At 57.1% G+C, this 14,903-nt stretch overlaps 2 protein-coding genes and 1 long non-coding RNA gene across 5 annotated transcripts in view; 2 read left to right on the forward strand and 1 right to left on the reverse strand.

Annotated features, from left to right (window-relative positions):
- Nucleotides 1-3,637: 3,637 nt before the first annotated feature.
- Nucleotides 3,638-7,191, reverse strand: LOC125961294 (uncharacterized). The gene is made up of 2 exons (XR_007471808.1): nucleotides 7,060-7,191; nucleotides 3,638-3,954 (listed from the first exon to the last, which is right to left on the reverse strand). It is a non-coding gene; the product is annotated as an uncharacterized LOC125961294 (long non-coding RNA).
- A 162-nt stretch (nucleotides 7,192-7,353) lies between these two features.
- RTL10 (retrotransposon Gag like 10) lies at nucleotides 7,354-11,359 on the forward strand. The gene is made up of 2 exons (XM_004276076.4): nucleotides 7,354-7,494; nucleotides 9,056-11,359. The coding sequence occupies exon 2, from the start codon at nucleotides 9,281-9,283 to the stop codon at nucleotides 10,421-10,423; it is 1,143 nt and encodes a 380-aa protein (XP_004276124.1). The 5' UTR covers nucleotides 7,354-7,494; nucleotides 9,056-9,280; the 3' UTR covers nucleotides 10,424-11,359.
- Nucleotides 7,356-14,903, forward strand: part of GNB1L (G protein subunit beta 1 like) — a 44,420-nt gene continuing 36,872 nt past the window's right edge. Inside the window, exon 1 of one of the 3 annotated variants that reach the window (XM_012535267.3) lies at nucleotides 7,356-7,494. The gene's annotated coding sequence lies outside the window, so the exon portion shown is untranslated. Of the gene's footprint in view, nucleotides 7,495-11,296; nucleotides 11,432-14,903 lie in introns of those variants that run through there. The other 2 variants (XM_049698242.1, XM_033439555.2) reach the window with 2 other exon arrangements.

The following is a 14,903-nucleotide window of genomic DNA, read 5'->3' on the forward strand; positions in this document are numbered from 1 at the left end:
CCCCAGTCAGGGCACCGCCCACAGTGAGGCCTCAGTGCCCCACACTCACATCACTCACGGAAGCATCTGGTTCTTACGAGTCCACCATGAGAGGCTCCTCCGTGCTGGCCGGGTCTGGGCCAGGCCACCAAGAGCCCCAGGCTGCCCCCACTCATCCCTGAGCCCCTCTGGGAGCCCAGGGCCCCTGGCTGCCCTCACCTGAGCCATGGCCTCTTCCTGCCCAGCTTGACCAAGCCTGCCCTGACCTCCACTGCCCACCTCCTTTCTGGTCAGCGCCCACCGGTCCTGCTCGGTCCACCCTTGGGTCCTAGTCCGGGTGCACGTGGGGGGACGCTGTGGGCCAGTCACTGCCAGAAACAGGTTGGGAGATGCCCCCACACACCCCCGGGGCAAACAAGCCCAGCAGGGTGCCTGGGCCCGAGGTGGCCACATCACAAACAGCCCCATGAGTGTCCCCTGCCCTGTCTCTGCTGTAGTGCCAAGGTCCCACAGCACATCCCTCTGCTGGCCCAGTCCTGTCGGGATGCATCTTTGGTGGAAGTGATGCCTGATCCCGATGGCCACAGATGGCATCCCCTTGGGCGGGTGCCATGGTGCCTGGGGACAGTAGCTGGGTTGTCCGCCCCGAGTAGCCAGGGTCCGGCAGGAGACCCGCTCCTGCTGACACATTGGATCTTTTGGGCAACACTGGGAGGGAGAAGACTGTTTTATAGATGCTGCTTCTTGGTCTGCAGGAGCTCGGCCTCAGGACAGGTGGGCTGTGGCCTTCAGACCTGGGTCTGACGTCTGTGGGGGGAAGCACAGCCTAGTCTGCCCCGAGGCAGACTCCTGCTCTCCCCGTTTGCTCTCCCCAGGCCCACTCCTCCCCATTGGCCGGCCCTCCCTGCGGCCCAGCTCCTGGAGATCTCTCGGGTTTCTGGGCCTGCCCCGAGGGCTCTGGGAACCCTGCACGTCCTGGGCCCCAGCCAAGCACCTGTGCCTTCCCAGGGCCAGCAGAGCATCTTAGAGCTGAGCCCACCTAATCCCAGCCAAACGTGGCTTATGGTGCTCGGGTGTCCCTAATCCTGAAACCCAAGCCCGGGTCCCAGCAGCCATACCAGCACCGTCCAAGTGGGCAGCAGGAGGACCACCTCCCTCTGCGTGCCTGTTGTTTGGAGCTGACCCCCACTGGGGACAGGGCACCCGCAGGGTGAACACCCAATCCTGACGAACGCAGGTGAGCTCAGGAACCACCGAGCCCTCACTGCCTGGCTGGTCCTGCTCCAGCCTTGCCCCCGGGCTGCCCAGCGGCGACAGCAGAAGCAAACAGGAGAGGCAGGCCTGGCTAAAGCCTTGAGACTCTGGCCTCTAGGGTTTCATGGGACAGTGATGCAGCCTGCAGTTCCATGAAATTAAGTTTGTTGGGGTTTTATTTTCCTAATAAATTTGGGATCTTTATGGCATAAATCTGATGATCAAGTAACACCAAAAGCTTGGGAATAAAGTAGAACCATGAGCAACAGGCACTGTGGCCTTGTTACGTAGCAGCTGGGGGTCAGGAGCCTGCAGGGCCCAGCTCCCTGCCTGGCCGCCAGCCACTGACCCGGCCAGGGCTCCAGGCACTGGGCATGGCCCCCCACAGGCCCCCTTTTCATAATTAGGTTATCGAGGCATGCAGCCCATGATGGCAAGAATGGCTAGTGGCCCCTGATGGTCTTAGTATCTTTGAAGAATTTTCATACCCATAAGTTCCCCCAAAGCAGATGTAAGTGGCTCCTGAGCTACCAGGGTCAAGATGTGGGACAGAACAGGAGGCAATCGAAGCAACATCTGGACGTGTCTTCTTTGGGCCCCCACCTGACAAGTGAGAAGACTGATGCCCAGACCCCCAGGTGCCCCGTGGGGCATGAAGGTGCAGCCAGGCCCCTGCCTGTGGGAGAGGGTGGGTGGGAGGCGAGCCCTCTGCGGCCTCAAAGGCGCATTGTCCTGCCCCGGTGGCTGGAACTGGGCCGGGTGATTATAATAATAACGTCCTGACGCTCAGCAAGCGGTTGGGTTTCCATAGCCCAGGGAGTATCTGGTTTTCAAAGGGGAGACATTGTACAAGTGGAGTGTTGTTCACATCAGCCGTTCTCTGCAGGTCAGAGGCCCGCCCGGCGCCTGCCTCCTCCCAGAGGTGCATGCCTGGGCACACCGGGCGAGGAACTGCACCGGGAGGCCCTCCCCACCTGCCCTACAGGGCTGCGAGGACCAGGTCCTGCCGCGGGGAGGCAGAGAGTGGGATCACTTCCCCCACGGCACTCGCCTGGCCCTTAAGCCTTTGCCAGGCTGTGCCTCCAACCTTCTGCCTGGCCAGCCCCCCTCCTTGGTTATGATTCAGTGCAAGGCTCTCCCTCCAGGAAGCCTTCCTGGAATGGTGTTTCTCTCTTGCCCTAAAGGAGCCTCCCTTCCTCGTGTCTCTGTCCCCAGCATGGTGCCTGGTGTGTAGTAGGTGCTCGAGGCACAGCTGTTGATGAACCTGGGTGTGAAGCCTTTACGTTGTGTTTTCCATCCTGACAGGTCCGAGGAGCCTGCTTTGCAAGGTCTGAGCTCCACACACCATGTGTCCGTGGAAAGGGGTGCAGCTCAGAGCTGACCTGACTTTCTGCAGCTTTCCTCCTCCAGCTCTCATGTGCCAGGGCCACACAGGGTAGCAGGAGGCCAGGTCTGCTCCAAGTGTTCCACTAGGTGCTGTGTGTCTTAATACAGGCAGGCGTAGCTGGATTGGTGCTATTGGAGACAGATGTACAGGGGGCAGAGGGGCTGGTCTGGGTGGTGTCTGAGCAGCTTGTATAAAGCTAACTTTTTTGCAAATAAAAGTGATCAGCTCCACACAAAATAGAAAAGATACTGTCTGAAGGCACTGAAGATCAACCAAAAGCAATAAAAATCTAGAGGGAATCCAGCCACTGGAAAAAGAAATGTACTGAGTGAGATTTGCGTGTATATGCTTTTCCCCTGAGGGCCCTCCCTAGGGCAGGGCACCAGTGACCAGAATGGGAATAGGAAGCTGTAGTCCTGTTGGCTTGAGGTGCCAGAGAATAGCTGGGGTCAGCCAGAGCATCTGGAAATGAGGGAGAAAATCCCTGAAAACCTGCATGTAAACTCCCGTCAGATCCTTGGTTGATGACTGAACTGCTCGTGTCGGAGCGAGACTCAAGGAAGAGAGAGCAGAGATTTCAGTGATCATCCACTGCAGGGGGACAGAGTTTGGATCTCAAGTCCCACCAAGTCACAGGGGCTGTGCAAGCACTGTGGGCTTTCCCCTGAAACTACAGCAAGTCCACACCTTGGGAGAAAAAATTAGGTTCCAAGACTAACGGGTTTGTGTAGGACTAAAGGCAAAACTGCAACAGAGCCACCCTCACAAAAATAAAACCATGCCTCCAAAAGTTCAAAGTGGAAGGCCTGATGAAACAAAGGCCAACACACTTCAGAAGATAACAGACTCCAAAGGCTCTACAAAATGCCATCAGTGTCCAGAACGCAACTAAAAATGACTAGATGTGTGAGGAACGTGGAAATGTGATTCCTAGCCAGGAGGAGAAAGCAGTTCCTAGAAACCAGCCCCAAGATGATCCAGATGTTGGAATTAAATTTTTTAAAAATAAATTTATTTATTTATTTATTTGTGGCTGCATTGGGTCTTTGTTGCTGTGTGCGGATTTTCTCTAATTGCAGAGCAGGGGCTACTCTTTGTTGCGGTGTGCGGGCTTCTTATTGAGGTGGCTTCTCTTGTTGTGGAGCATGGGCTCTAGGCGTGTGGGCTTCAGTAGTTGTGGCATGCGGGCTCAGTGATTGTGGCTCACAGGCTCTAGAGTGCAGGCTCCGTAGCTGTGGCGCACGGGCTTAGTTGCATCGCAGCATGTGGGATCTTCCCAGACCAGGGCTCGAACGTGTGTCTGCTGCATTGGCAGGCGGATTCCAGGGAAGTCCCTGGAATTAAATTTTAAAACAGCTTTTATAAATATATGTAAGTCCTCAAGGGAAAAATTGGCCATAATGAATGACCACAGAGAATTTTAGCAGAGAAACGGAAATGGTCAAAGAGAACCAAATAGAAATTCTAAAACTGAAAAGTATAACAATAAATGAAAATGTAACTTGATGAACTTTAACGGATTTTAAGAACAGTTTGGAGATGGCAAAAGAAAGGGTCAATGATCTTGAAGACAAATAAATAAGAATTGTCCAATCAAAAGAATAGAGAGTAACAATAGAGGTAATATGGATCTGAGAGACCACAGTAGAAAGTCTAGGGACTTCCCTGGTGGTCCAGCGGTTAAGACTCTGAGCTCCCAGTGCAGGGGGTCCAGATTCGATCCCTGATCAGGGAACTAGATCCCACGTGCCGCAACTAAGCGCCTGCATGCCGCAACTAAAAGATCCTGCACGCCGCAACACACATCCTGCATGCAGCAACAAAGATCCCATGTGCCGCAACTAAGACCCGGCACAGCCAAATAAATAAATAATTATTTTTTAAAAAAAGAAATAAAGTTTAATATAATCGTGCTTCGGAGGGAGAAAAGAGAGAGAATGGGGCATAAAAAAAATTTGAAGAAATGATGACCTGAAATTTCATGAATTTTGGATCAACTTATAGATCCAAGAATCCCAACAAATCTCAAGCAGTATAAACATAAAAACAAACAGCCAGGCAGGCAGGCATGTCACAGTCAAGCTCTTGAAAATCAAAGACAAAGAGGAAACTGTGAGAACAGTTGGAGGAATAAGGACACGTTACATGTGTCTGACTGCACATCGAAAAAATGAAGGTGAGAAGAAATGGAATGAAATCTACATTCAGAAAGAAAGCCAACCCAGAAGTATTATTCAAAAATGAGGGAGAAATGAAGACACTTAGGTGACAGCTGGAGTGATTGCTTGCACTACAAGAACTAAGGTAGGAGTGACCAGAGCAAATTTGAACAAAGAAATGGCAGGAATGGTTCTGGGTTCTGCTGTCCACCAGCTGGCTCTAGGGACGGGCCCTGAGGAAGGTCCAGGGGCAAGCAGCACAGGCAGGCTTAACAGGCTGGCAGTCCTCAGGCAGCTGGCGTCACCTCTTGGGCTGCGTGTCCCTGTTTCCTTGCTGCCCTGGCTCTGGGGAGCCACAGACCTGACACCAACCCTGAACACTTCAGAGCCTGACGACTGCCTCTGGGCCTCCCAGTTCAAACACACATCCAGGTCCAGTAAGCACATGAAAAGATGCTCAACATCACTAGTCACTAGGGAAATGCAAATCAAAACCACAAGGTACCACATCACGCCCATTAAGATGGCCATTATTTTTTTTAAAAAAAAAAAAGAAAGAAAAAGAAGAAAAGAACACCTGTTAGTGAAGATGTGGAGAAATTGGAACCCTTGTGCATTGCTGGCGGGAATGAAAACTCATGCAACCACTGTAGAAAATTTGGCAGTTCCTCAAAAAGTTAAACATAGCATTACCATATGACCCAGCAATTCCACTCCTAGGTACATACCCAAAACAATTGAAAGCAGGAACTCAAACAGATATTTGTATACCCACATTCACAGCAGCATCAGTCACAACAGCCAAAAGATGGGAGGAACCCAAGTGTCCACCAACAGATGAATGGATAGACAAAATGTTGTATATATGTAGAAAGGAATGTTATTGTCTTAAAAAGGAACAATAAGTCTGATAGGTGCCACACCATGGATTAACCTTTAAAACATTCTTCTAAGTGAAATGGCAAATAATATGTGATTCCAACTATACGAGGTACCTAGAATAGGCAAATTAATATAGACAAAGTAGAATAGAGGTTACTGGGAGCTTGGGAAAGGGGTGGTGAGGAGGAGTGTTTAATGGGGACAGAGTTTCTGTTTGGGGTAATGAAAAAGTTCTGGAGATGATGGTGGTGAAGGTTGCATAATAATATGAATATACTTAGTGCCACTGAATGTAGACTTAAAAATGGTTAAAATAAATTTTATGTATATTTTACCACAATTTAAAATATATATATACATAGAAGATGGCCTGAATAACAAAATAAAGTTTTGGACCCAAAAAGGTATTTTCTGATGGTGTGGCCCAGTTGGGTGGGTGTGGTTGGGTGTTTTGCACAAGTCCGCTGCCCACTCTCTGCTGACTGCCCTGAGTTGGCCTTAGCTGCCAAACTGTCGGGAACTCTGTCGGGAACTCCCCTTCTCCTTTGAAGCAGGAAGTTTAAATTATCAGGTCAATTAGGAAAGACACAACCGAAAAATACAAGTTTCATTCACACTTCCAGGAGGCGTTTCCTGGCTGGGTGCCACCTCTATTATTTTTGGCGAGGCTGCTGAAAGCCCCACAAACCCTGAGAAGGTACAGTGTAATCTTTGATTCTGTTTCAAGGATCAAAGCAAGTGAGTTTGGCTGTAAATGCAGATAACATTTCAGAGATGGTTTCATGAAAGAAGTCGCTAGACCAGGGCAGAAAGGGAGCTGGTGTTACATCACTTCCAGTGACCTCGGCCGCCTTGGCCCTGGTAACCTGTCCCCACCTGGGGGGCCCGGGGCACGAGGTGCTAGAGGTCTCGCACGTAGGGCAACAGCGCTCCCCCGCACCGGCGCCTCCTGTGCCGGGGCGCTGGCTGAGCAGCCGCTCAGGGTCCAGCCTTGAGGGGTGAGTCGAGCCAGCCCGCCCACGGCGAGGGAACCGGGCCCCTCAGGGGACGGTCCTCGGGGCCAGCCCCGCCCCGTCGCTCCTAGGCGCACGTACGCGCCCGGCCCCTGCTGGTCTCCAGCTACGGGTACTCTCCGGGCACTCCGTCCAGGAAACGCTGCAGCCCCTCTGTGCCAACCCTCCCAGGTGCCCTCGGCCCCCAACATCCCTCCTGACGCTCAGCACTAACTCAGTGCAGTTGTCGCCGCGTCTGTCCCTGAGTCCCAGCTAGAGCCAGGTGGGCGCCACGATTCCGCCGCACCGAGCCGTTCCTCAGCGCAGCGCGCCGCCGGCGACTGCGCACGCGGCCCCGCCCGCCCTCCGGACCCGGCCCTTCCTGCGCCTGCGCACGCGGCCCCACCTGCTCTCGTGGCACTCCGCGCGGCGTCCGGCTGAGCGCCCTCCCATCAACCCTCGCGCCCTGCTGCCCCGCTGGCAGGGCCCGGAAGCGCCTGCGCGGCCGAGGCTTCACGACGCAGGGCGCAGGCGCAGCGCGGCTGGGAGGCCAGCGAGGGGCGTTTCGGGAGCCGGCGCGGGGACGTAGGGGTCGGCCGCGCGCACGCAGGGGGCGTGGCCGCACGACAAGGCGGTGCTGGGGTTCGCGCTGCTCGCGGCTGGGGTCGCTGGCAGCGGCCGGCGGGTTAGTGTGTTGGGGTCCGCGCCCTTCCGTCCCTTCCCGACCCCGGTCCGCGCCGGCCCTGGCCTCGCCTCACGGCGGCCGGTCTCGTCCGTTTTGTAGGTGCGCTCGGACTCGCTGTCGAGGGAACCGGACCGTCGTGGCGCCGCGTGGCCGCAGGTAGGTGGGCTTCGTGCGGCGGCGCCTGAACCGGGCGCGGCCTCGGCTCCGCGGGCGCACGCTGTCCTGTCCCGGGGAAGGGCCGGGTCCCTCGGCGCCCGGCAGGCTGGGGACCTCGCTCCCCGAATTAGTGAGAGCCAGGCGGGGCGGGGTCCCGGGCGCGCACGGCAGCGGCTGCCTCCCCTCACAGGGGGCAGGAGCGGGAGTGGTTCGTGGTCACCGTTTTTTCAGCGCTCGGTGAGGAACTGGACTGGACGGCATTTACCTGCTGTCTTCGGTTTTTGCCTCCCTAGCGTGTTTTTAGTGTTAGGATGGGACGGGCTTTCGGGTGGAAGACCCACACCCCCCGCCTCGCCACCAGCGTTGGGGGTTGGGGAGGCAGGTGCTGGGGCCCCTGGCGGCTCCGAATGCTGCAGGCCGCCCTGGGAGGTCCTGGGCGGAAAGACCAACAGGCCGTGCCCCCTGGAGGAGCTCCCGCAGATGGGGGTAGGTAAACACGTGGGAAGCCGCCCCGAAGGTGAGTGCAGACTGGCGCCCCTAGGTGGGAGCCGGTTGAGCAGTGGGGGGCAGGGTGTGTGTGTGTGTGGAGGGCTTGTTGGGGAAATCGCGCCAGGAGGAGTGAAGCAGAGAGCGCTCTGTGCAGGCCAGGAGTAGACCTCGTGTGGCAGGGAGACTGGGGAGGTGGCTACCCTCAGGCTGGACTGCGGGAGGACTCCTTGCATCCGACGGGAACTGCACCTCCTTTTTTGTTTTGCGTTTCTTTGGGCTGCTCAGGGGTGATGATGGTCACTGTTCTCCAGGCCCTTTGCAGGGACCACCTTGGGGTGGGGAGAGTAGACAGAGCAAGTGGAATTTAACTCGGGTTCGGATTCTGGGCTGTTGACAGGGAGGGGAATGCAGGGAGGATGTGTTTGGGGTGGGGGTGGCTGCACTGTGAGTAGCGACATGAGTCTGGGAGACACAGGACGGGTGTGGGGGTGGGGGGAAAGCTGGAAGGCACACAGGTAGTGCTTGCCATGCTTCTGGGGCTGTGATGTAAAAAGATCTTATGACACATTCTGCACCTGACAGTACGGTGCTTGGGCGGCTGGGATACGGTTCACAGGACTGTGAAGCGTAGCTTGTAAATGGCGTGGTGATGTGTGGTGGGGTCAGCTGCCTCTGCCACTAACTGGTTGGTGTGTGTGGCCACAGACGAGTGACTTTACTCACCACCGTGCCTCGGGGTGAGCCTCATCAGGGGTCATTGTTGGCCATGACTAGAGCCGTCAGTGAAGGTTGTTATTGTCACTCCTGAAATTCTTTGACAGCCATCCAGGCTGTCCAAGGAAGCCCAGGGGGATCTGATCTGGCCCCCTGATCTGGCCTCCTGGGATTGACATCACCGCCATCACATCTTGCCCTTGAAACATCCCAGGTGGCGTGTACCTGCTTTCTGGGACCTCCCAGGCAGGCCTCTGGGCCCCCTTGCATGGAGAGCTCCTGGTGGGGGCCCAGGGTCGGCTGCCCAGTGGTGGTGGTTGGGCCTAGTTCCCACTCTTCCCACCTTGTTTTTGGACAGATCGCCTCGGATGGTGGCCTGCGTCTGACAGTCCCATCAGCTCTTCTCAGCTCTTCTGAGGCCGCAGTGGTCAGCTCCCCGCTCAGCACTTGCCTGGAGCACCCCTTCGCAACCGTCTGTCCCGTTGTGTCTGCGCGCCGCTTCTGCCCACCCTCTGGGCGCCGTCCCTCCCTCCTCTACCCCTTCTTTCTCTAGTTGACGTGACAGCTCCTGTCTGCTCCCAGCATGCCTCGTGGCCGGCGCCAGGGCCCTCGCAATCCCATCCGGGCGGCAGCCAACTACGCCAATGCACACCCCTGGCAGGAGGACGGGGCCACTCCTGGGGTTGCGTACACCCCCCTAGTGGATCCCTGGATTGAGCGGCCCTGCTGTGGGGACCCTGTGTGTGTGCGCACGACCATGGAGCAGAAGAGCTCAGCGAGTGGTGCTGTGGGCTGTAAGCCCGCGGAGAGGGGCCCCCCGGCAATGCGCATGGGCCCGCGGCCCCTCAGGGTGGACTTCCACTGGGTGCCCGGCTCAGACCCAGGCACCTTCGATGGCTCCCCTTGGCTGCTGGACCGCTTTCTGGCCCAGCTGGGCGATTACATGTCCTTCCGCTTTGAGCACTACCGGGACAACCTCAGCCGCGTCTGCGAGATCCTCGGGCGCCTGACGGGCCGAGCCCGGGCGTGGGCAGCCCCCTACCTCGATGGGGACCTGCCCCTGCCTGACAACTATGAGCTTTTTTGCCAGGATCTTGAGGAAGTTATTCAAAACCCAAACAACTTTGCTGAGTACCACGCTGCAGGGCCCTGTTCTTTGCCTCTGGCCTCGAGCCAGCCACCAGTGGCCCCACAGCTGCCTGTGGTGAGACAGTACTTAGCTAGGTTCTCAGAGGCCTTAGCCCTCAACATGGGCACTCCCCCCAGGTCTGTCCCCGCTGCTCTGGCCACCCCCACTGTTTCTAGTTCCAATTCCACATCTAGAAATGCTCTATCTGAGCAGCTGCTAGCCATGGAGAGCAGCTCTGGGCCTGTGGAACCTTCTGCCTTGTCCAACTCTGCAGGCAGTGCTGGTCCTGGTCCCGTGGGGCCATCTTCTTCCCAGCCAGGGGAGGCGGCCCCCAAACCTGTCCTTGCAGTTGCAGAATCTGCTGAACCCCCTGCCCAGAAACCAGGTCCCACTAACCCAGGGGGTCCAGGACCCCAGAAAACAAAGGAGGAGGTTTCTGAGACAGAGGCAGGCCAGGAGGCATCCTTAGGTACCCCAGAGGGGACAGTGGACACCCCAGCCACCCTAGGAGAGCCACCATTCTGTCCCACGCCCCAACCCACAGCACTGGATTCCGAACACGGCCTGGGCAGGTATGGCAGTGCCCCCTTGTCATGAAGTGGTCTGCGTGACCAGGGAACCCCACGGCCCCCCTGTCAGGACAGTGGGGTATTGCCAGCTAACTCTAGATGGGGTGCACCAGGTAGTGCCCTGTCCACTTGCCCCATTGCTGGGCAGGAGATGGACTTGTTTGGCGTCTGCCATGTCTGAGCACAAACAGCTCCCCTTAAACTCCCACCTCAGGGCACAGCAGGACAGTGGCCTCTGCCCTGTGCCCCTCATTCTCCAACTCACTCAGTGGCCCAGAGGCTGCCTCCCACTGGGCTCTTGGCTGCATCCCAACACCTTGTTGGGAAGCGCCTTCTCACCTGGCCTGTTCCCGCTAGTTGGAAAGAATTGCGTAGATCAGTCCCCATCAAGTTTGTACAGTCCTTGTAACTAGTCCCCCACAAACCCACCCCCTTCACTGCTGGCTGGGACTGGACTGGGTCCGCTGTGCCAGCCCTTTTGGATCTAACTCCTGTGGTGTCTGCCCCAGTCTCTGCTCCCTGTGTCCCCTATCCTCTGGACTGGAAGTTAAGGAAGGTTGCGTGGAGGAAGCAGCTGCTTTCATTATTCAGTATAAGTGGGAGGGTGTCTTGGCAGAGAAGGGTGCTTCCCTACGTACGGGCTTACCAGCAGCCCTGGCCCACTGGGACAGCTTTAAAGCAGGAGGGTGGAGTGGGGGCCTCCTTGCCAGTCTCAGCTCCCTTTCAGGCATTTGCCTGCAGTGTTAGCATCTAGTCTTGTTTTGGCCCGCGCTGCCCTCCCCTCTGCTCTTCAGCATCCTGCCTCCACGCCCACTCGTGCACTTGGCTGCTTCAGCACTCAACGCCCAGCGCTGTAATGACTTGTGCCTCTGGATGGACTGTGAGTCCCTAGGGCAGGGCTCCATCAGTCAACCTCGTGTCCCTGCTACACAGTCGGTGCTATTAAACATGGGTTGGATCCATGGCTGAGTGAGTCCTTGTCCATCAGTGGGAGCAGAGTCTGGGCCCAGCCGCGAGCACCCGGTCAGCGTTGCAGGTGTGGTTCATGGCAGGGACTTGGATCCTTGCAGGGTCTGGCTGAATGGGTGGGAGTGGGAGGCTTGGTGGGAGGGGTGTGGCCTTGAGAACTATCTTCCAGGCCAGCGGTGAAGTGAGCAGGCAGCAGGCCAGGGCTGTGAGTCCCCAGGGCCGAGGGTGGAGTGAAGGAGTACCTGCTCTGCACAGGGAGGGTTTTCTAGTAACAGAGCTGACTGGGAGGCTTCTCCAGCCCAGGTCAGCACAGGACAGGCACAGTGCATCTGCTCTGAGGGACAGATAGGCAAACATTTCAGGCCCCTGTGGGTCCTATAATTGGGAAAACAAAACACCTTCCTGGAGAATAGGAAAGAAAACGAAGTGGAAATATAACTGCAATCAGAAAGTCATTTTAGGAAGGAAAGTAATAAGCAAATGGTAAATTTTAAGTAAAATAGACATTGTTGGGATTACTTCATTAGTAATTTGCTTGAAAATGTTCTGGGTTCAGGTGGTTTTATTTCTGAGTTATTTTACGGCACAGACACCTCATAAGTAAAACAGCTGCGAGTCTTAGAAGTAGGTGGGAAGCTGATGTAGCCCCAAAGCGAAGCAAGCAAGTTGATAAGAAATCAGTGTGCACCCTTGGTTCTGATCCAGTGGAGGAATTTGGATGTTCCAGCCCAGCCTGGTCACACTGCTGCCCCCATGCTATTGCTCAGGCCCGGGCCCTCCTCCTGCAGGCTGTCCTGGTCAGCTGTGGCCTGGCCCATGTATGGGTCTGATGTCGTTGGCAACATTGGGGCCCCAGAGCTGCCCTCTGGGGCGGGTGGCCCAGTCAGCAGCCCTCTGCACAGGCTGCCTCTCCCGTCTCCACTTAGTGGACCTGGAGTGAGTTCCCTCAGCCCAAGATTTCCATCTTCCCTTTTGACCCCCGGTCTCACTGGGGGCCTTTTCCCCCTCGGGCCCCAGACGGCTCCTGCAGGCTCGGGTTATGGTCCAGCATACCTCTCATGAGGGTCATCTGCAACGGCAGGCCCGGGGGCTTTGGGGAGAGACTGGACAGATGACCTGCGGAAAATGGGTTCTGTTGGTGTGCCCTGGCCATGAAGAAAAGGACGGGAGGGCAGGCCTCAGTTGTGAGGGCAAGGTCACCCATTCCTGGGGTCCGGAGAGGGTGGGAGGGCGCTGGCCTTCCAGACTGGCAGCGCCTATGGTTCCGCAAAGTGACTGCCCCATATTTAGCTGGCACTGTGCCCTGCCTTTGGGCAGATGTGATGACCAGCTGCTCTCCTCTGGGGGGAGAAGGAACACAGAGGGCCAGGAGAGGGGGCTCTGCTGTGCGTGGCAGGAGAAGGGCCCTTGGGTCATGGCCACTGCCTCCACGTAGGCAGCCCACCCGGAGGAGGGTGCTCTGGGCCTGGCAGGGTTGCTGGATGTGCTCAGGGTGGGCTGTGCTGGGGCGTGCATTCCAGACCATTGTGTCTGTCCCTCGCTTCCCTTGGAAATACCCGGAGGTCTCATTTTCTAAAGCTGGGACACGATGGGCACTGTGGGAGGGTTTGTAAAGCGCCCGTGTCCAAGAAAACTTCTAACACCGGAAGTGTTGAGGATGAGGTACTGTGAGATACAGAACATTTTTTAAAGCTGCAGGAACGAAAGGACGTGGAAATTGGTATCGAAGGATGAGCAGAGAACTTGTAAATAAAGCCGAATAAATACAGGGGTTTAGTTCACGCTGGCAGGGCTGTTTCCAATTAATGGGGGTAAAGTGGATCATTCAGTGAGAGGACTTGGAGCAGCTGGTCAGTTGTCTGGAAAACAGTGAAACTCACTATGTGCCAGCCGTGCTTCAGGTGGATTAAAGATTTAACGGTAAAAAGTCACAAAAGCACCATGGGGAGGTACGGGCAGATTTTCTGCTGTGATTCCAGACATTCTAGGTGCCGTGAACCGCAGGAGGCCTCTGGGCGCGCTGAACCCTGGCCCGCGTGCAGGTGGCGGCTGCTCGCTCCATGGTCTCGGCTGAACCATGAGCCATTGGAATCACCCGTCCTCAAGGGGGCGGGGTAAGGCTGAGTGCCCAGTGGGGGTCACCGCCTTGTTAACAGCCTGGAGGTCCGGCAGCGAGGAGTGCGGTCACCAGGCTGCTGGCGCTGTGTTGGTCAGGGCGGGCCGACTGTGCTGCAGGAACAGAACCTCCACATCGTGGCCACCCCATCCATTGTGGTGCCTCGGGTCGTGCCAACAGGGCTCCACTGGCTACATTTCTCCATGACCGCAGAGACTGGGGAAGGACCGCTGTGAACCACTAGTGGTGCGCATCACTCCCCTCCGTTCACCTGGCCTGAGGGAGCTGCTGAGCCCTCCCGCGAAGTGGGTGGGGCCCTCAGCACCGAGCCACGGGACACAGCCGTGCAGCCGTGAGGGGGGGCCACATGGGCTGTGGGGAGAGATGCCCGTGCGCACCTGCTCACATGGGCCGTGGGGAGAGATGCCCGTGCGCACCTGCTCAGGCTGCGTGGCCTAAGCGACAGGAGGTGCTTCCTCCCGGTCCTGGAGCCTGGGCATCCGAGATCCAGGTGTTGGCAGGGTTGGCTGCTCCCGAGACCCCTCACCTCGATGTGTGTCCCCCGACGGTCTCCCTCAGCGTGTCTGTGTCCTCGCCCCCTTATGAGGACACCGGTCCTATTGGATCAGGGCCCACCATATGACCGCATTGAAGCTTAATCCCCTCTTTGAAGCCTCTGGACACAACCACGTCTGAGGTGCTAGGAGTGGAGCTTCAACATGGGAACTTGGGGGAGACAGCTGGGCCATCAGAATGCCCGACATGGGTTTGTTTGTTTCCCATCTTTGCAGTCTTGGGCAGTGCTGTCGTGAGCATCCTTCTGACGTCGCCCCTGTGTGCAGAGCTGCTCCAGCCCCAAGCAGGATGTGCCCAGTTCTGTATCTGGGACCCCTACAGAGGGTGCGAAGATGTTACTCTATATTCCCAAGTTTAAACATTCTTCCTTTCACGTGACTCTGGAATCTCCTGGCCTGCAGGGCGCCCTTGACAGCCCGTTCCTTCTCCCCGGGTGCCCTGTCTCCCTGTTGGTGGGGCCGTAAGAAGGTGAAGAGGGACGTCCCTGGCTGCTTTCCACCTGTGTGTCTGAGCAGTGCTGGCCTGGGCCAGCGGTCGGGAGTGAGCCCGCGCCCTTACACCTGCCTGTGCGGGTGGCAGAAGTGCAGCCACGGTGCAGGGACACCTGCTGGCCGCTGGGAGTGCCACATCGGCCCCCGAGAGGCCTCAAGTGATAGCGCCCTTCACCACCACCATGCTTAGGGGCCCCTCTCCAAGTGGGACTGGGTTCACGGGAACTTCCTGGGCACCAGCCCGCGGGCATCAGCCCCATCCCAGGCCCTGGGGAGGGCCATCTGGGCACTGATGTCAGCCCTACGGAACTGGCCCCTGTGGACCATCCCTCCTGGCGGTAGTGGGCCCCAGAGGC

Source organism: Orcinus orca, chromosome 15 (assembly GCF_937001465.1).
Source record: "Orcinus orca chromosome 15, mOrcOrc1.1, whole genome shotgun sequence".
In the NCBI taxonomy this organism is placed as follows: Eukaryota; Metazoa; Chordata; class Mammalia; order Artiodactyla; family Delphinidae; genus Orcinus; species Orcinus orca.

Excerpts from the sequence above, each read along its gene's own strand:
- RTL10 (XM_004276076.4), top strand. The coding sequence starts at position 9,281 with ATGCCTCGTGGCCGGCGCCAGGGCCCTCGCAATCCCATCCGGGCGGCA.